The sequence below is a fragment of the Xenopus laevis genome, chromosome 6S, assembly GCF_017654675.1.
Source record: "Xenopus laevis strain J_2021 chromosome 6S, Xenopus_laevis_v10.1, whole genome shotgun sequence".
Taxonomy (NCBI): Eukaryota; Metazoa; Chordata; class Amphibia; order Anura; family Pipidae; genus Xenopus; species Xenopus laevis.
Window position 1 is genome coordinate 94,984,803 of NC_054382.1, and position 22,443 is coordinate 95,007,245.

At 38.6% G+C, this 22,443-nt stretch overlaps 1 protein-coding gene across 1 annotated transcript in view; it reads left to right on the forward strand.

Annotated features, from left to right (window-relative positions):
- The first annotated feature begins 1,760 nt into the window (after positions 1-1,760).
- The window catches only part of rbbp8.S (retinoblastoma binding protein 8 S homeolog), a 45,830-nt gene continuing 25,147 nt past the window's right edge, over positions 1,761-22,443 (forward strand). Inside the window, 7 exon segments of the mRNA XM_041567847.1 lie at positions 1,761-2,101; positions 11,944-12,151; positions 15,048-15,090; positions 16,914-17,009; positions 17,890-18,002; positions 20,323-20,395; positions 22,143-22,333. Of these exon segments, the coding sequence (XP_041423781.1) occupies positions 12,034-12,151; positions 15,048-15,090; positions 16,914-17,009; positions 17,890-18,002; positions 20,323-20,395; positions 22,143-22,333 (634 nt within the window). The 5' untranslated portion in view covers positions 1,761-2,101; positions 11,944-12,033.

Genomic DNA, 22,443 nt, shown 5'->3' on the forward strand with positions numbered 1-22,443 from the left:
CACTTTATTTCCCTATAATATAGGTCTCTGCATACAGGGTGCTCTAGGTGATATCAGGGCCATTTTGCCACCTGAGGCTTCAGAACCAACTATGTTTGAGTCAGATGCTTACTTTACCTTAAAGGAGACATTTTGAGTAAAAAAATGTCTCCTTTAATGCTTATTAGATATGGTGAAATCACGCTTTCATACTAATGAAATGCTTAATTAAACCCAACATCCACTATGTCTGTATTTTTACATTACCCACCATACTCCATGTTTAAGGGCTTGATGAAAAGAAAATGGTGTTCACACTGTGAAGAACACCTACACTGCTTCAAATTAAAGTTATTTTCATCTAGTATGAACGGGTGGCCTCTGGTATGAAGGGGTGGCCTCTAGTATGAAGGGGTGGCCTCTGGTGAGGTGATCCTCTTTATGGGTAAATAGGTCCCCTTCTATTTGTCTATAATGTCCTCTAATGTACTTGTAAAGTGTAATCATGTCCCCTCGGAAGTGTCTTTTTTTTCCAGAGAGAACAACCCCAACCATGACAGTCTACCCTCATAATTTGAATTTACCATCTCCCTAACCAGTTTAGTTGCACGTCTCTGCGCTCTCTCCAGCTCATTTATATCCCTCTTAAGGACTGTAGCCCAAAACTGCACTGCATACTCAAGGTAAGGCCTTACCAGGGACCTATAAAGAGGCAAAATTATGTTTTCATTCCTTGAGTTGATGGCCTTTTTATGCAAATCAATAGTTTATATCCATTAGTAGCCACAGAATGGCACTGCCTGGAATTATATGACTTTTAGTGTATAACTCATATTTATATTATTGCCTTGCATTTTTCAACACTGAACCTCATTCTCCAGTTTGTGGCCCAGTTTTCCAAATAAGTCAAATTACTCTCCAAAGTGGCAACATCCTGCGTGGAACCTATAGTTCTGCAAAATGTAGTATCATCAGCAAAAATAGAGACAGTACTGTCAATGCCCACCTCCAGGTCATCAATAAACAAGTTGAAAAGCAAGGGACCTAGTTCAAAACCTTGTGGTACTCCACTAACAACACTGGTCCAATTAGAAAATGTTCCATTTACCACCACTTTTTGTAATCTATCTTTTAGCCAGTTCTCTATCCAGGTACAAATACTATGTTCCAGGCCAACATTCCTTAATTTAACCAGTAACCTTCTGTGTGGCAATGTATCAAATGCTTTAGCAAAGTCTAAGTAAATCACATCCACTGCCATCCCAGAATCGAGGTCCCTACTTACCTTCTCATAAAAAGAAATTAAGTTAGTCTGGCAAGATCTGTTATAATGCTTGCCTTATATATTGTAAATATTTACAAGTCTTCAATTCTTAACTCCCCTAGAGGCCATAAATAGGTGGTGGTGTTTTTATCTATGGAACTTTCCTTTGCCAAGACAGCAATATAGCAGCTGGTACACATTTACTGTATATCAAGGTCAATATGTAGAGAAGGAATGTTTTTGTGCACAAAGATATGCCCACAAACTGAAACACAACACTTACCTATAATCAACACTTTACATTAATGTATATGAAACCAAAGCTATAAGAAAACTACATTGTGAGAGCAATAGATTTGGTAGAATCTCTCAGTATGACACAGATGCTCTTTCCACTCCCCCAGCAGCCTGCAAAATTATTTTGCTGGAGGCTACAACATTCTCTCCACATTCGTTGGGAGGTGCCTGAGGAATCAATCATTCAGAGAACAGCATGGAGCTTAGCGGTGCTCAGCCACAGCGTGTTTCTCTGTGCTTTGATGCAAACTGGTTGGACTGGTTATTGGCTGACTGAGGAACCGGTTTGACTGGCATTTCATGCCAACAAATTCTGGTATCCTTCCATGTTACACAGAATGCTGAAACCTGCCCAGCAAGTTGAATGAAATATTAGGATATCCATTGCACGTTGTATGTATGTGAGGTGTAGCTTAGCACACATGCACTTCCAACACTTGTCCTAGGATGGTTCCGACTGGATTCTTCTGTCAGTTGCCTAGGTAGAGGCTGGAAGGAGCAGAAAGCAGTAGATACCCAGCATCCCCTAAGAGCTACTCAACAAACTTCTTCAGTTCAGTGGTAAGCTCTATATGTTTTGTTAGGCTATACAGAGAAAGGTATTTATGGCATGTTGAATATATTGACTGCTTTTGAAGCAGTCTCATTTCCTAGCAGTCAATGTGATCATTAATTTAATGGAGCAAATATTGCAAAACTGCAAGCTATTGCCAATAAATTCATATTGCTGGTATTTGTACTGCAGTTTGAGTTCATTCTCCTGGCGATCAGATAATACCAGTGTTCTACAAATGTCTATTAAATATGATCAGTGACAAGTTTTCAAGGCACCTTGTAAAATGAAGCCTAAATTACATGAATAGTAACAGGGGCAGATTTACAGCCAGGTAATGAATTAACTCTGTCTGGGGTTACGTATTATGCACAATATAAACGAAATAGAAAGGAGTGAAGGCAGGTTTTATAACGCCTATGTGTCCTGAAACATTCTTTAGCTCAGGACCAATGGAATCAGCAAATCATTAAAATAAATTTTTAATGGACCTTGTTGCCTTCTATAGTATAGCTGTTCCTTCTCTGAGGCTAAAATAGTTAATAAAATCTAGTGTTAAATGATGTCTTTCAAAAAAAATGATTAAAAAAAAACAGGTGAAAAATGAAAATCATCGAGCAAAGCTATGCTGAAATGTGTGCAGTTCAATGACAGGTATACAGTATATACTTAGTCTGCCTATTCAGAGGGGAATGTTGGAAGAAATATACCTGTGGGGTTGCAGAGTTTTCAACACCGTTTTGCTCAAGGCTTATCGTTTGTTGGCAAAATTACATCAGTACTAGTCTTCCGGCGTGTTTCAGGGGAATGGAATGTGTTTCAATAAAAGCCTGAGGGCAGAAAATATGATATCTTTTGCCTCAATCACAACCTCTAGGACAAATGTTAATTGGATTTTTTTTGCAGCAGGGGAAAAGGAGGCACTTCACTTTAAAATTGTAACATTAACAGTGTGCACGTGTGTATTTTGGGGCAGATTACTGGTGTTCAGAAATATTGCATCTTCAGCTATACCATCTTTAGTCAGCAGCTGACATTTACTGCTTTTTTATCTGTGATTGTAAGCATTTTAGTGCAATGTCCTCCTTTCTTTTGCCTATGGGGATGTCTGGCACACTGCCATATACAGTGGATCCCCAATTATACTTACAGAGGCACAGTGTAAACTGCAAATACATTTCACCAGCCATGTGTGTGTGGGAGGGGCTTCCAGATTTTAAAGGGGAACATACCGGTAACCCAATTTTCTTGAACACCAGGACACTCAACAGTCACTCCAGCACACACTTGTTGAAAGACACTTCCAGTTCAATTATTTCAAGGAACCACTGCAGAGTAGGCACACCTGCCATAGGATCTTGGATCACACCTAACTGACTAGTGGTCCGATATATGCTCCACCCATATCCCCCCACTCTCCAATAGTGGCCTGATACCTCTTGGGTGATATCCCTCCACTCTTCCAGGTTAGGACCCTTTTCCATCCAATTCCTGTCCAGAAACTCAGGTGTTCTTCCTACCTTGTCCTAAACTATCACTGATTCCCTTACTTACGGAGTGCCCGTAGGAAACTAATTCCACTTTCCTCCTTGATGGGGCCACAGCTGCCCTTACTAACTATCCTCACTATCTCGTGCACCTAGTTTTACTTAAAATCTTTCCTATTCTAGCTTTTCCTATCTATCAATGTTGTCTTCACTCACCGATCAGCTGATGTCGTTCTGTCACGCCCTCCCATCAAGACTGCTCACCTTGGGCAGGGCACCTCTTTTTATAGCCCTTGTGTGCTCCATAGTGGCCTCTAGTGTCTGGGGAAGAAATTACAACTAAACTAAGAATTAAACCTCTGCCATCTAGTGGCGATTTACACAAATTACACCCAACACTTTTACAAACACACATTTCACAATCAAACACATTTTTATCACATATCACACTTACATCTGGTTCACCTCCTTACATGTGCACTAGAAAATTAGAATTCTTTTGTGCCCATTTTCAAATGCATGTGAAATGGATGAGGGCATGAATTTAGTATTCCTATGTAAAAGGAAAACTCTTCAAACACTCCCCTCCCATTCACATGGACATCCTGCATTTGGTATTTTATGGTACGTATATAGTTTAATGCATTCATTGCCTCACGAGGACGACTTCAGAAAATGCAGTAGAAAAAATGTGTGCTGCAACTGCCGTGCAAAAACTCTACTTACAATAGAAAATAAGTATTAAAATAAAGATACATAGCATGTTGTAAACCAATTTTTGGGTCTCAAAGTTTATTATGACGTTTCATTTGGGCCAATTTTTAAGAAACACTGGTGCAGGGAGACGGGGGGATGGGTTAGTTTACTTTTTTCCACCAGTTCCTTTTACTGAAGAGAGGGTGACCCAGCTACTGGGTCATGTTTTATATATAAGTATCTGCAGGTTTTTATTGAAACAGGGTACTCAGGGCCTTGCTCTTTTTCACCCAATAGCCTTTGCATCAGGTTGTTCTATGAGTGGCGCATGTGACCTTGTCAAATGACAACCTTTCTGCTTTATTAGTTCATCAATGGCTATAAAACTTTTTAAACTATAGGCAACTTTCAGCCTAGAACAGTTTTATGACCATAAAGACATTTTCGCTGTCTACAAACTTAAATGTCATCTTTGTGCAAGCATTTGCAACATATTTTGCATCCTCTGTTCACAGTTACGGTGAGACCATATTAAGGATGAAATATTTACAGCTAAGTAGAATATGAATTAATGGCTTATTTTGTGTGCAGAATATTATTTGTAATGTACAGTATGTAATAGTAAAAACTTTCATATTGCTTGCAATGCTGAGAAGTGCCATAGACATACGCACCCAACAGTGCCATCTCTTGGTCAAAAATATTTAATACTTGTATGATGCTGTCACTGTTATATCACAACTACTGCAACCATGCTACTATACAGTCAATCCTAATAATAAAACAATTCATGTCTGAGTGTTTTAAAAAGACTAGAATTAAATATTGTTTTATATATGAGAGTGTATAGGTCAGTATATGTCTATACAAATATTTGCACTGGGGGACATTTGTGATACTTTTTCTTTTTATGTAACGTTATGCCCTTTTTTGTTCAATGGTTATTTCCAGTTTGCTGTCACATTTTATGATTCAGTACTACATGAGTAAATGTTGTGCTCATTTTTGAGCTTTCCTCTTCTGTACACCAGAATGACGATGGAAGGTGATGGAATCCAGGATTCAGTTCGGGATTCGGCCTTTTTCAGCAGGATTTGGATTCGGCCGAATCCTTCTACCCGGCCGAACAGAATCCGAATCCTAATTTGCGTATGCAAATTAGGGGTGGGGAGGGAAATTGTGTTTTTGTCACAAAACAAGGAAGTAAACATTTTTTCCCCTTCCCACCCCTAATCTGCATATTCAAATTATGGTTCGGATTCGGTTTGGTATTCGGCCGAATCTTTCACAAAGGATTTGGGGGTTCGGCCAAATACAAAATAGTGGATTCGGTGCATCCCTAATTTTTTGCAAATATGTATACTGTAAGATATGTGTGTGAAAAGGGCACAATATTATGGGGCAGATATTTCAAGGGTCGATGTGAAAATTCAAATTCAAATTTTCTCATTTTTTTTTAATGAATTTAGACTAGGGAATAGTTAAAGTTCGATTCAAGTTTTTAAAAAAATCTAATTTGATTTTTTGAAATTTATCATGTACTGGACATTTAAGAATTTAAATTTGACTATTTGCCACCTTAGTGAGGAACTCCAGTGTGCTGCTGGAGCCGACTGTCGGAATGAAAATGCAGCATGTAGCGTTTTCATCCGTCAGTAAGATAAATGTAGTTCTAACCTGTGTTTCTCCTTCACTTCCTGTATCTTCAGAACATCTGACACGTCGCATTTGTTTTGTCGCATGGCGACCTGTCGGTTTGAGCCACACCATGGAGTTCCTCCCTTAAACCTGCTGAATTGCTGTTTTAGCATGTGGGGGACATCCTGGCATAAATTTGGAGTTGTCTGCAGCCTTCCTGAAAATCGAAGAGAAAAAACTAGAATGGAATTTGATTCCGAGATTGTGGAGCGATGCCATTCACCCGAATTTGAATGAATCCCAACGTCATTAGGTCAGCCCAAATTAAAAAGCAATATGTGTTGGATGCTGACTATTGGGCAGAGCTACAAACAGCATCAGATTTCAGTGGGGAAATTTTAACTCCTGCCATTCATCAGATGTCACCTATAGACTTTCATTGGTTTACATTAATTGCTGCCATTCTTTAAATATTAATACCAGGGTCCTCAAAGTTTGCAGGGAGTTAGTCACCAGCAGGGCCAGAACTAGGGGAAGGCAGAGTAGGCGTGTGCCTAGGGCACAAAGCTGGGGGGACAACAGGCACGTACCTTCTCTGTCACCTACCCCATGTCCGGTCCCCTCTCTCCCCGTGGAATCCTGGCCGAATCCCAAACCAAATCCTGGATTTTGTGCATCCCTACTTTCTATTACATATCTTTCTATGCAGACCCTCTCCTATTCATATTCCAGTCTCTTAGTAAAATTAATGCACGGTCGCTAGGGTAATTTGGACCCTAGCAACCAGATTGCTTACATTGTAAACAGGAGAGCTGCTGAATAAAAAATGAAATAACTCAAAAATATGAAACCAGCTACAAACTGTCTTATTCTCTCATCATGTGAAAAGTTCATGTAAATGTGAACTACCCCTTTAAGACCAGTCGATTGCTATTAAATAAGTGATAATAAAAAGTAGATACAAATATACCCTAACATATTTCAATGGATTGGGTCAATAGTCATATATATGTACATTAGCCAAGGCCTCTGGCAATTAGTTTGTTACACGCAAAGAAGCTTCTGTTGGTCAGAATTTACATTACCATCATGTATATTTGGGCTGTGGTGCATTTACTGTAAGTATCTCAGGTGATATTACATGATAGCTTATACGTCTTTCTTTCTCATACCTCCCAAAATGTTTGAAATAAAAATTGGGACAAAAAAAGTTGCCGCGTGTGGCGCTGTGAAATGTTTTGACCACGCCCATTTTTGTGGCCACACTCCCTTATTACCATGTTAGTTTTACAACATTTAGCAGGTTATGAAATTTGAACATATTTCAATATTGTTACAAAGGTATCTTTGTGCACCTGGTGGCTGTTCTGGGCTCACTGCCAAAAGCCAATTAAGTTAGAAACTTTGTATCTTTTTCTGGCTGTTCAGTGCAGAGAAAATTGGGAATTTTGCTGTCAAAAGCAGGACTGTCCAGCTGAAAACGGGACAGTTGGGAGGTAAGAAAGTGAGTGTGTTGAAGAAGCTGGGAAAGAGATTGTGATTCCCCACTGAGTTAAAGAGTTGGAGAGCGTTCCAAAAGGACTGGAGAGAGGAAGAGAGAAACACCTCCCAGGAGACAAGAGTGTCTAGAGTGAGTCCGAGAGGATTCTGGGAGTTGTGTACGTCCCCGCCAGTGAGGGTTGGAAATGTGAGTTTGTGTGACCACCAGTGAGGGTGTTAAAGTAGGACTGTTATTCCTTATGTGAAGCAAGAGTGCTGAACCTGTTGATTTTATGTATCATAAAAGCCAGCCAAGCTGGATTATTTGGATAAAATGGAGTCTATGGGAAACGACCATTCCTTCATTTCTGTATAACAGAACAGTTTCCATGGATCCCATACCTGTATTAATTTGTATTGAAAAGAATACATATGTCTATATGTGGCACTGGCCTTTTTTACATTTTATCTGCCAGATGACTGAGAGACATAACCAGCGCCTCCATCAGGGGGGGGACAGTGGGGAGAGTTGTAGGGGGCCCCGAGGCCACGCCGCACTTACTTGATTAGCTGGGCCCCCCTGCTTTCTGAGAGCTGCCGACTTCGGAAGGTAGGGCAGGAGCACAAGGGGAGGCATCTTTTGTCCATTACTTTCCCTTATTGGTCACAGAGTTTAAGTCCCGGTTGAGCTGCTCAGGGATTGGATAGCTGAGGTTTGAACTTCCCCTCCAGCTCATCCAATCACCATGCAGCTTTACCGGGACTTAAAATTCTGTGACCAATAAGGGAAGAAAATGCTGTCACTGAAAGAAGATGCAGACACCTGTGCTCCCCTCCTCCCTTCTGTAGTTGGCAGCTCACTGACAGCAGGTGGGCCACACTAATGAAGTAAGTGCAACATGGCACTAGCAACTATTTTGCTCAAAGTGCAAACTGGAGAGCTGCTGAATAAAAAGCTAAATAACTCAAAAAACACCAATAATAAAAAATCAAATCCAATTGCAAATTGTCTCAGAATATCACTCTCTACGTCATACTAAAAGTTAATTTAAAGGTGAACAACCCCTTTAAAGGAATTATTCAGGGTAAAAATAAAAACTGTTTAAATAGATTGTATGTGCAAAATAAAAAATGTTCCTAATATAGTTAGTTAGCCAAAAACGTTATGTATAAAGGCTGGAGTGACTGGATGTGTAACATAATACAGTACAGAACACTACTTCCTGCTTTGCAGCTCTCTTTTGGTTTCTACGGATTGGTTACCATGATGTATGGGACGGACCTGTGATGCAAGGGGCATGTCACTGCATCAGGGGCGGGGCTATGACATGGCAATCAGTCGATGGCCACGTCAATCTTGGGAAGTCCTGCCTGGTTTTCCTTATTTGGCCCAGGCAGCCCTCCAAAAAAACGGGCTGTCCGGTTCAAAACCGGACAGGTGGCAACCCTATTCGATCACTCCAGCCTTTATAGATTACTATATAGATATTAGAAACATTTTTTATTTTGCACATACAATCTATTTACCCAGTTTTTATTTGCACACTGAACTGTTCCTTTAAATTTTCCAGAGAAAATCTGGTGTCGTATGGCATGAGCAGCCTGTACTCTCAGCATAAATAAATTGTGCCAATGGATGCAGGCCGCTATGGGAACCCTGCCCAAAATTCAGATCACGACATAGCAAAGATAAGCTTGGTGTAATACAATGGTTTTAGTACTTAACCAGGTAGATAATTAGGGGTCAAAAGTGAGGATAAAAGAGAAACACACAAAACAGCAGTTGTGTGCCACATGATAAAACAAAATCCCTTCTCATCTATACTCTAAAACCACATGCTGTTTTCCCCCGCCAACAGAACAACATTTCAAAACAGTTGGTCAGGGTGTGAAATATTTTTGCAAGGTGCTGGGGGCACCAAAGTGATGAGGGGAACCATTACTGACAGTGGCATATATAGGGCTAACATAACGCGGATTCAGATGCGATTCGGTTAATTTTAGGAGTTGTTTATCACTGAGGAGGATGTTCCTCACAGAATGACAAGCAGTCAATGAGAAGAGTATCAAGCATGTGCGCTTGTCTCAGCTGCTCGGGAGGACGGGGGAGGGATGTGTGACTGGGCACAGTGGGCAGGTTTCCTGCTTGTTTGTATTTGGCGCCGGGCACCCTGGGAGGCTTGGCTGGACTGGGTGGGGAAAGTAATAGAGCAGATAACGGAGGCGGTGTGGTGCTGCCGGGAGACCTTACTTGTAGATGGAAAGCCACATGTTGTTAGTTGTATTCTGTCACCGTAATGCTTAGTATGGCCGGAATCATGTGTCTGATTATTACTCGTGTATCTACTTCCTGCCTATGAGTGGTACGTATGCTGGGGTGCTGCTGCTGCTCCTGGGATGGGTGCTATTGTATGTGCACTTGTGCTTTGAAAGGGAAATGTAACCATCACAGTGTGTTGTGTTGGTTCATTCTGTGGTGTCACACTTTACTGTGATAACTTTGTGCTGCAGGAACTGTACAGTGAGTATTGCCTGGTACCTCCTTGTACTGCTTATTGGAGAACTGTAATGGGTTATACTTTGCTGTAAGGGTGCTGGGGGAACTATACTGTAATGCATAGTAACGTGGTAGGTTAGGTTGAAAAAAAGGCACCCTTTCCTCAAGTTCAACCCTTTAAGTCTGTATATTACCTGCCTAACTGCTAGTTGATCCAGAGGAAGGCAAAAAACCCAGTTTGAAGCTTCTCCAATTTGCCTCAGAGGGGGAACAAATTAATCCTGACTCCAAGATGACAATCGGACCAGTCCCTGGATCAACTAGTAGTATCAGGGTCGCTCCTGCCTTGAGGCAAGGTGAGACCCTTGCCTCAGGTTTTAACCCAGAAATTCGGCTCTGCTGGTGCAGAGAGCACAATTGCACTCAATGCACTAGCGATGCTGCCGACTTTTGACCCCCTATTTAATCATAGTTATCATATCACCCCCTAAGCGCCTCTTCTCAAGCCTGAACATCCCCAACTTGGCCAGTCTTTCCTCATAGCTAAGATTTTCCATACATTTTACCAGCTTAGTTGCCCTTCTCTGTACCCTCTCTAATACAATAATGTCCTGTTTGAGAACTGGAGACCAAAACTGTACGGCATATTCTACATTGGGACTTACCAGTGCTCTATACAATGGCGGAATAACACCCTCCTCCTGTTAATCAATGCCCCTTTTAATACAGCGCTAGACTATTTGCCCTTGATGCTGCTGGCTGGCATTGCTTGCTACAGCCAAGTTTATTATCTACAAGGACTCCAGGGTCATTTTCCATTATGTAAAATGTGTTGCTGCAAAAGTTCCAGGTATCAAATAAATGACCTGCTTCCATGGAGGTGGCTCAAATTCATGCTGTGGGCACAGGAACAAGCATTCAAACCAGTAACTGTGCAATCATAGCAGAATCTGCATTTTTTTTCACCTGCAGAAAAAAAACTGTGTGATACATGAGAGAAAGAGATACTGACACCAGGAAAAAAAACTTTTCTTTTTTATATCCATTATAACACTATTTTTATAGTTTTGCCATAAAAGTATTTTCCTGATGGTTTTACATTACCTTTCTTACACCCATGTTCCTTTATGAGGGGGCTGCCATATTTGTGCAGCAGTAGTCAGTTAAAGGAGAAGGAAACCCTTTTTCAAAAAACCCCATACCCCCCACCCCACGTAGACCCCCCTCCCTCTTCGCCCCAGGCTAACTACCCCCCGGGATAATGCACCATACTCCATACTAACTCCTCGTTGCAAATTCTTTCAGCAGAGTTGCACGCATCCATCTTCTGGCTCCTCGGTAAGCTGACTGGAAGATCGGAAATTTCCATGTAATTCTGCGCATGCGCAGTTGTCGCAAACCTGCAAACTGCTCCAACTGTGCATGTGCAGAAATACTAATCTCCCAGTCAGCTTACAGAGGACGCGGAAGATGGATGCGTGGAACTCCACTGGAAGAATATGCGACGAGGGGTAAGTATGGAGTATGGGTCATTTCCCCAGGGGGGGGGTTGGTAGTTAGCCTGGGGGAAGGAGGGAGAAGGGTCTACGTGGGGTGGGGGTACGGGGTTTTTTGCAAAAGGGTTTCCTTCTCCTTTAACAATAGAAACTCAAACTGACAGATTGAGATGGGACAGTCAAGTTGGCAAAACAGTCAGGTTTATCACCTTTAAGTAATAATTACTTACAAAAGCAGAAATATCAGCAAAAAATTATCAAAATGACCTATATGTAACTTTAAATGTAGATTAATATTTTGAAAAGAACATTTTTAGTGTCCGTATCACTTTAAGTATCACTGACCAATTAAAATGCAAATAAGAGAGATCTAGCCACTGTGATTTTTCGAAATCTAGGCTTTTGACCACCTCAATGAATAAAATTGGTCAACATAACTTGATCCAGTTTTAAATTTGATCAGTGACAATATGATTCTAATAAAAGGGTGTGTAAGTCCTGTGCTTTTAAACTGCCTGAATATATTCATATGTTGTATTTGTAAATCTCTGTTTCAGGTCACTACAGTCTTTTACTAGGAAGCAGTTTCACTATGTGACTGTCAACTAATATCAGCACATTGATTATTAACTACAACAGCCCACAAAATGAACATCTCAAAATCCACTTGTGGCAGTCCAAGCTCTTCTGATAGCCTCCCCACTGGTGATTTGTTCAAAGAACTTTGGTCAAAACTGAAGGAATGCCACGACAAAGAATTACAAGGTATATAGAGAATATGCACAAGTAAACTAATGACAGTAGTCAGAACGAGGCACCAAATCTTTTGCCTGTTGCCTGAAAACACACAATTTACAAGAACTTCTCAGGCATTTGCCACATGGAAACACAGTCTGATGTATTTCCAAGAGACTGAAAAGTATAATATACTCGCTTGTTTAAAGGAAATTTATACCCCCTGAACCATGTAGGTCTCTATAAAAATATATTGCATGAAACAGCTCATATGTAAAACCCTGCTTCATGTAAATAAACCATTTTCATAATAATATACTTATCTATTAGTATGTGCCATTGGGTAATCCTAACTTAGAAAACTGCCATTTTAAAAAATAAGGGCCGCCTCCTGGGATCCTAGGATTCACAGTGCACACATACATATTAGATCATATGAGCCAATTACAGTAACAGACTGTCTTTTGTCTTTTGCTGCCAAACTTCTCCCTTTTACGGTTAGTTACAGAACAGTATTATTTCTGGTCAGGTGATCTCTGAGACAGCACAGAGACCATCATGATATGGTGGTTCAAGACAAGAGATGTAAAAGGGCAATATTTACTTAATTATACATACCAGTTTTGCAGGATTCTTTAAAATGCCACTTAATTTGATATAAATTATCTGTTGCTTAAAGGGATACTGTCATGGGAAAAAATTTTTTTTTCAAAATGCATCAGTTAATAGTGCTGCTCCAGCAGAATTCTGCATTGAAATCCATTTCTCAAAAGAGCAAACAGATTTTTTTATATTCAATTTTGAAATCTGACATGGGGCTAGACATATTGTCAATTTACAGATTTTTTTATATTTAATTTTGAAATCTGACATGGGGCTAGACATTTTGTCAATTTCCCAGCTTCCCAAGTCATGTGACTTGTGCTATGATAAACTTCAGTCACTCTTTACTGCTGTACTGCAAGTTGGAGTGATATGACCCCCTCCTTTCCCTCCCCCCCAGCAGCCAAACAAAAGAACAATGGGAAGGTACCCAGATAGCAGCTCCCTAACACAAGATAACAACTGCCTGGTAGATCTAAGAACAACACTCAATAGTAAAAACCCATGTCCCACTGAGACACATTCAGTTACATTGAGAAGGAAAAACAGCAGCCTGCCAGAAAGCATTTCTCTCCTAAAGTGCAGGCACAAGTCACATGACTTGGGGCAGCTGGGAAATTGACAATATGTCTAGCCCTATGTCAGATTTCAAAATTGAATATAACAAAATATGTTTGCTCTTTTGGATTTCAGTGCAGAAATCTGCTGGAGTAGCACTATTAACTGATCCCTTTAAGTATTCATTTTGGGGGTATAGTTTTCCTTAAGTGATTGTTTTAGTAGGCAGTGACAGTTTATTTGCCATCTTCCAAGCAAATAAAAATCCATAGTGGCCCACGGCTCTTCCTCTGCCATTGTCTTAAATAGGTACATGTTAATAAATACTATGCACCTGTGTTTGACATAATGTCATAAAATAGGACTTAAAGGAGAAAGAAAGGTTACAACTAAGTAAGCTGTATCAGAAAAGTCTATATAAATACACCAGTAAACCCTCAAATGCTGCTCTGAGTCCTCTGTCAAAATAAACACCACATTTCTTCCTTCTGTTGTGTACATATGGGCTTCTGTATCGGATTTCCTGTTTTCAGCATAAAGCTCCAGGGCTTGGGTTTGAGCATGCTCAGTTTGTTCCTCTCTCCCTCCCTCTTCCCTTTCCTGCTGTAATCTGAGCTCAGAGCTATGAGCAAGCATAGAGAGATTTAGGCAGGAAGTGATGTCACAGCAAGCTAATATGGCAGCTGCTATCTTAAACAAACAGAGACAGTGTCCAGAGCTGTTTACTCGGGTATGGAAAAGCATCCTAAAGAATAAAAATGGCTTTCTTGCTTGCACTGTTGTGTCTACTCTATAGGCAATAAAATGCCTTAGTAGCTTTCTGTCTCCTTTAATTGATCATTTGTTTCTATGGGTAACTGCATTGGTACAATTTAGCACTGACATTAGTAGATCAATCCAAATTAACTTTCAACAGCAACACATAGTAATGTTCATGAGAATGACCGTGTTGCATTAAATATAACATAAACTGGATGGGCTCTGGTATGTTTACGAGTCCCCATCTATCTATTGCTTTCCTGCATCCCATAGAAACCAAATAAAGTGAATGCATTCTCATCATCCAGTTCTATAAGGACTGTTGTAATTGTTATTGTTATGTTACATAAGACAATTTCATGAAGACTGAAACCACAGTCTTTTTAAGTATCAGTCTTAGAGTTCTTGTTATATCCAGCCATCATACAGTATTATAGCAGACCCACTGATTGAGGACTGCATCCACACTGAATGCTATCCTCTAGGACACATTTTCTTGTGATGTGTAAATTATGAGGAATAAACACATTTGGATTCATAAGAGAAAATGTTCCACATCCTGTTCTGTTTATTTACATGGCATGACTAAGTTATACAGTGCTGTTCTGTGAGCAACATGGTAATGCTTACACATGGTTTGACATCATATAATTTAACAGAATTAAATAGAACATATACCCCCTCCTCTTTTTGACATGAGCTCATTCAGGGATTTGTAGACTATGTTATATTTGTTTAGAAAAAAAAATGATATTTATTTCTGAATGTTCAGATAGTGTTTATGTACCTCAATGAGCTTGTGTCAAAAGGTAGGCGGGATATATTTTCCCTTTGACTACATGAGAGGTCTGTGCCCTAATAGTTTAAACTCTTTGAAGGAGAGTCTGTAAACATTGCTAGAGGCACATACATAATTCTAATCTTCTAAAATACCTATAGCAAAATTTACACTTAGATTTACAGTAAGTGTTATATGCATCTTTTATAAATGCATGCTTTTTTTCAGAACTGCTTTTGAAAATTAGCAAACTGAAGAAACAAAGATGTCTGTAAGTATTATTTGTCTGTAAGTATTATTTGTCACTAGGTGCATTCAATGAGCAATGTTCATAAAGTAAAGCACTTATTAAAATATAATTGAAAAGCATATTACTGTCACTGCTACATGAAAGATCCAAGAGAATATTTATGTGTATGTCCAAATACAGTTGTGATGAAATACTACAAAAACAGTAGTTTATTTAAATACACTTTACCATTTTCATGGTGAATATGCAAATCTTAATTGCTTTATTCTGAAAGTAACAGTTCTATGAACTATTTCTTCTTCATTTCTGTTAAAAAAAAAAAAAACAGCAGCTCAGAATGCTTTTATAACTGTTGGTCTATATATTTTTTAAAAAAAGTGATAGTCTTACAAGACTAATGCCACTGTCTGAGATACTGTATATTCCTTTTGTTGTTATTAAACACAGCACTCTGTGAAGGAAAGGCACTGATTGTGTGGATATTTAACCACATAGCCCATCCAAATGGTGGAACAAATTGGGCTCCTATGAGAATTTGAGTTCTCCAGTCAAGTATTTGGATCACAAAGAGGGCTCAAGGGGTAAAGGACTGAATCCACAACCTGATATGGTATGCATGTGATGGGTATTATCCAGCTTTCTTATTACCCATGCAATAGGGTTGAACTCGACCTGCTGAAAAGTTCAGGCCAAGAATCAACCCCTACACTGAAATGAAAACTCAAAGCCGACACAATGCAGCACATATTTATTCGGAAATGGTTGTGTTGCTCATGTTTTTTGCTAATCCCTAAAATATTGCACTGCTGTGCCCATCTTTTTTTTGCAAATTTGCTTTCTGTACAAATTTTCTCTTTATAAATAAACCATGCACAGGTCAAAATATAAGAAGTTAATTCAAGCATAGGGGCTGATTCAAGCATAGGGGCTGATTCTCGGACTGTGTTTTTCAGTAACCCCTTTAGGCCATGTCACTGGCAAGTATAATCTTGTGTATGATTCACTTCAGGTTGCAAAGTAAAAGAGTTGAATTAGAGAATGAGAATGAGTTTGACATACAGTACATCAGGGTGAGCATTGTAAACATTGTGCTGTCTGAAATAAATGAATACTATCAGCAAGCTTGAATAGTGACTTAATGCATATCACGCCAGATGCTGTAATTATTGTTTACTCTTTACAAGTGCTCCATTGTAGATACAATAGCTGTCTATAGGTGACTTGTTCTCCTCTAACCAGTGTGACAATAGACTCCTTAGGTTTTTCCAAGGCTTCTCATTGAATCTTATGGAGGCTGGGTCCACAAAGCATGAGTGCCAGTTAATTTTAAGCCAAACTGTCAGTCATTATCATCAGGCTAAACACTATTGTCCTTTTACCGTACGTTTTGGGATATTTGTCACACTTTCAGTGGTAATGTATTAAAAACATGCAATGCATGTTCTCAAACCAAATTACTATACCCCATGGAAATTGGTCCAGTGTGATCTCTGCTCAGCCAAAAGCGCCTAATCACTGACCATTGTCACTGTCCTACGGAACTTTAATTTCAGAGTTAGCAATTATTGTAATAAAAAGTTACGTTGCCTGCATCTCTTAGACAAGGCAATATTCTTGTTTTAGTTAGTTGGCAGGACAAGACTTGCTGAACTTTGGTGAGTGCATTTTCCCATAGGCTTGGTGCTGAACACTTTTCGTTGCCATAGCAAGTAGTTATCTTGATGGAGAATGTAATGCTGCAGTTTGTCCCTATTGTACGCATAACTAGTGTACTACTACTGCATGTTGGTCCTTAACTTATTAGGATAATTAATCAAATCAAAATATTATATTGGTTTCACTAGTGATGCACAAAGGCTAGAAGAGTTTTATACGAAAAACCAACAACTAAGAGAGCAGCAGAAGACGCTGCATGACACAATTAAAGTTCTTGAAGAGAGGTATGTATGGCACCTGCCTGTAAGCTTTTTACACTCTAATCAGAGAATACTTCTAAATTGAAGTATCATTAAAATGCCCCCTAACTACAATTGCAGTCAAACAGCTGTAAAGATATCCTGTCTCTCCTTGATAGTTAATTTACCCTATAAGAAAATAAAAAACCATACACTAATACCCAGAGAAGAATGCTATTATTGTTGTAAATTGATAAAACTATTGTCCTATTTTTGTTTGCCTCATTTCCCACCATGCACAGACCAAATATATGAAACCTTGTTGTGTACAATTATATTGGTACATATATGGCCACCTTTAATCACATCTTCTGTTTCCTTTTGAATAAGTTGAATAAATAGCCATTTTATGCAGATAACCACAGGCCCACAAGCATCACCTGGTGTGCTTTGGTTTGAAGCATGATCATTTTTACACACCCTTTGCACATAGATCAGTCTTTATATTTCCATAAGATTTTGCCATCTTTACCTCTTGTATTGGTAAGTATTTGTATGTAATCTGTAGGCTTGATGTCCACCACCTTTTTTGTGCAGTGCTATAAAATATTTTGCTGCTTTATTTAAAAAATCATAATAATGCAATAACTGTGGCTTAAAGATTATATGGCGGCCAGTATTCCACTGATCAGTTATATTCATGAATGGAAACCAATCTTACTAGGCTTCACTTTCTTCGACACTATGGGGTAAATTTATCAAAGAGCGAAGTTAGTGATCTCCACAGTCCGCAGAATAAAATACCGCCACTCTCCATTCACTTCTATGGCAATGAATGGAGAGAGGCGATATTTCACTCTGTGGACTGTGGAGATCTCTAACTTCACTCTTTGATAAATATACCCCTATGTTGTTTTATCTCCAGACTCCGAGCTGGACTATGTGACCGTTGTGCAGTAACTGAAGATCACATGAGGAAAAAGCAGCAAGAGTTTGAAAACATTAGACAACAGAATCTGAAACTCGTCACAGAGCTCAGTGAGATTCCTTTTTACACTGTTTTTCCACAGTAATGAAGAAGAACAGAATGCTATCAAAATGACATACTATGCCTGTGAAATGCCTAGAAAAGTGAAAGCATATACAGTATCTTTGCATTGTGCTGTTTCTGGCACAGTCCATCCTTTTATGCCAGCCTGGTTATATAGTTAAGTTGGGTTGAAAAAAAGACCAAAGTCCATGAAGTTCAATCCCTTCAAAATAAGCCCAGTGCATATACATACAGTACACCTATTCTTACCAATCTATCTATGCTCTCACATAATCTATACCAATATATATGCTAATTGTAGATTTTAGTATCACCATATCTATGATGATGTGCTTGTCCAAGCCAAACCTAAAGGCATTAATAGAATCTGCCATCAAAACATCACCCTGCAGGGCATTCCTCGACCTTGACAGTCTAACCTCATAATTTAAATCTTCCATCCCTCTAACCAGTTTGCTTGCACATCTCTCTGGTAAAAAAAAAAAAACTGCTGAAAAACTGCTGTACCCTGCTCCAATAACAGCTCAATTCTGCATAAAGTTTATTACATTCAATATATAATATGCTTTATCAAAAATAAAATTATAAAACTCCGCTGTCATTTATCATTTATATTTAAATAGTGTATAGTGTCTGGAGTTTATTGGCCAGTGTATGGGGCCCTCCAAGGGACCTACCTGCCCTATATCTGTCCGAAAATCGGTCCATTGTCGATTGTGCAGGTTTCAATATCCTGCTGGGGCAAGGACGAATCAAGTTGTTACCATTTGCCTAAATGATCTGATAAGCCTGATATGACCTATGTTTAGGTAGGCATATCTGTAAAAGATCTGCTCATTTGGAAACTTTGCCAAACAAGCACATCTTTACCTGTATGGCCAGCTTGAGAAACAGAATTACCATTACAGAGGCGTAGACATTAAGGTCAAATTAATATATAATGAATAAAGTACCTCCTATTGTAGAATATAAGGATATTATAAGTTACCGAGGAGTTTCATGGCCATATAAAACAGATCATGGAACTCTGAGGTAACTTCTAATATCCTCATATTTTGCAACTGGGGGTACTTTATTTATTATAATACATAAATTTCAATGAGTCATGTGACAGAAATGACATCAGAACTCACTGTTTATAACTGATGACATCAGAACTCATCGTTTACAAGTATATAATTTACAAGAAATTCATAGCTTTTGTGTATTATATATATATATATATATATATATATATATATATATATTTATATATACTCTCTCTCTCTCTCTCTCTCTCTCTCTCTCTCTCTCTCTCTCTCTCTATATATATATATATATATATTATCCCTGCATTATTCTGGAAATCCCTATTCTTTTAAACTATGATGGAAACAAGTCATTTTGTTTCTTCACCAATGAGATTTTTAAACCTTCCCAATCGGTCCATTGTTGATTGGGCAGATTTAAAAATCCCATCTGGGCAAGGAACACAGTGACTTGTTGCCTTGGGCCAAATGATCTGATAAGTCAGATATCATCTATGTTTAGGTGGGCATATCAGTAAAAGAACTGCTCGTTTGGAAACTTTGCCAAATAAGCATATATTTGCCTGTATGGCCATCTTAACAAACAGAATTAAAGTTACAGAAGATTAGATATTAAGTTCAAATATACTCAAATATTTTACAGTGTTTCTAATACCTGCATTATTATTTATTATGTTAGTCAAGCAAAATAAACTTCACTTGCACTTTACAAATTATTTAAATCTTGTTTTTTTTTGTCTTGGAATTCACAATCACAGCAAGTAGGCAGCAGCCATTTTGTTAACACTGCATCTTGCCAAAATTATTTATGTGCTAGAATGGGGCACCTGATGCCCATGCCAATGCACTGGCTACACAATTAGATGGTAAAGAGGGAGAATGTAAGGGGGGAGTGCAATGACATCTAGGAAGTGCAGAATGGAAAGTGAAAGTATTTTTCTGCCCCGCCTCTATGCCGAAAGCAGTATATGATTGACAGTGGAGTCTTTTAAACACGTTTATTTATAACAGGTATGGATGTTTTAATAAAAAAAAAGAATTTGGATTTCATGTTTAATTTAAAATGGACTTTTACTATACAGATTTTTATGTCTGGATGACATGTCCCCTTTAAACAATGGTGGGAAACTTGCTTTCATAGGAATGCTGAGAATGTGTATAATAGTGATGCAGCATAAGGCCTTCTGTGATGAGCAAACGGCATCCTTTAGTTATATTTAAACCATATCTGGTTGCTGAAAATGAAAATAATGACAAGCTTATGTCTATTTTGCTGCAGTGAATGAAAAGAATGCTCTCCAGGATGAAAATAAAAGGCTTTCCGAGCACCTCCATGACATGCAGCGAAGCAGGCAAGTACAAACATTTACACTCTTGCTTTTATCTTCTTTCTGTTGCAAAGCAGCCATGGTTATACCTAGCACTATATGGGGTGGGATAAAATGAAAAATACTTTCTTATAATTTAGAACATTTTGCTCAGTTAACATTGTGCCAGTATTTGGCTTAAGACCTACTGCTGTTACTTTATAATTCAGATGTTATTTAATCTTACATGTTTGCTGGCTATTCTTTTATATATATATAATGGTAACAAGCTGGGGCCTCACTAAGCTTTTTCCTTGGCAATCTGCTTAAAATGATACAGTGCCTGTTCATGCAGACTCATTGGTCTTGACTTCCTTTTCTTTGTTCCTTTGTGAGTAAAAGTTTGGCACACGACTGAGCTGTCTGTGTAACAGATGCCAATGTTTAAAGTAGAAACTGGCCTTACAATCTTAATCTTAGAGACACTCATAGAAGCAGAAGTAAAAGGACTCAGCATTAAAAAGTAGACTTTATACTTGTGTCTGAAAACGAAGATTAGTAAAGCTGTTTATTTAGTGAAAAATTAACATTTGCTTATTTTTTAAAAGTTATAATTTGTTTTCTGCTTGCATAGGGTGTAGTCATATAGTTATTTCAATATGTCTTGTTCTTTTGTTTGGCTGCTGGGGGGAAAAAGGGAGGGGGTGATATCACTCTAAGTTGCAGTACAGCAGTAAAGAGTGATTGAATTTTATCTGAGCACAAGTCACATGACTTGGGGCAGCTGGGAAATTGACAATATGTCTAGCCCCATGTCAGATTTCAAAATTGAATATAACAAAATCTGTTTGCTCTTTTGAGAAATGGATTTCAGTGCAGAATTCTGCTGGAGCAGCACTATTAACTGACTCATTTTGAGAAAAAAAAATTTCCCATGACAGTATCCCTTTAGAAACATGCAATACACATGTGACACTTTTATACAGTTCTTAATTATCTACCAATTTTCTTTATCTCTGTAATACTAAGGAGGTTATTTACTAAGCTCTGAATACCCGAAAATCCCTGAAATGATTTGATGTGTTATAATAGGCTTTTAAAAAAATCAAGAATTTTTCAGAATTGATTAAACCCTGAGGGCTAAAAAGCCAGAATATAAAAACATGGCATCTCAAACCCGTCGAGGTTGCATAAAAGTCATTGAGAACATTACCCTTGATTTTTGGTTGTGTCTGGGGTTTCAGGCAATTTCACAATGTTTTCTGAGCTTTTGGGTGAAAATTCAGAAAAATTCGGAGTTTTCACGAAAATTCACGAAAAAATCGTGAAAATCTGAGCTTTTCCCACAAAAGTTAATTATCAGGAAAATGTAATAATAAATAAGCATTAAAAACCAGAGTGGCTTAGATCGGAGTTTGTAGCAGGCGATATTGAGATAAATTCGGACCTTGATAAATAACCCCCCAAATATTCGATGCTCATATCAACAACATCCTATTGGTTTTTTAATTTTTAAACGTTTCTGTAAGTGATCCTGACACTAACTACTCTTCAAAATTTTAATAAAAGTTGCCTATATGTTATGTTGATTGTTTTTCTCTGATATGTCTGCTTTTGTAAGTAATTGTTACCTGAAGTTCCTAAACCTGACTATTTTGCCAACCTAACTGTCTCTTCTCAATGATTCCTAAGCAGTTATGTTATGTTTAATTTGCTCTTGATGCAGAGTTCTGCATAGATCGTAGTTTCTTTATGCAACATTCTATTAACGAGTACATTATTAACAAAAAAGGCCCAGGCAGAAGAGTGATGAAGGAAATCTGGCAGATACAGGAGATGGTGAAGATGGTGTTATCCCTGACTCACCACTGAGTAGCTTTTCTTTGAGTATGGTGAGCAGAATGCGGAGAAAAAAAGAGAACAGGCACATCTTTTACACAAAGCGAACACCAGAAGACTCATTGACATTTGAGCGCAAGATCAGTAAGTCTGCTGTTAATTGCCTCTTATGCTCATGAAAAGGTTTCAGAGGTATGCATCATTTCCAGTTTATAAACAAAAGGGTAAAATAACCCATTTTAGTTTCATCAAGA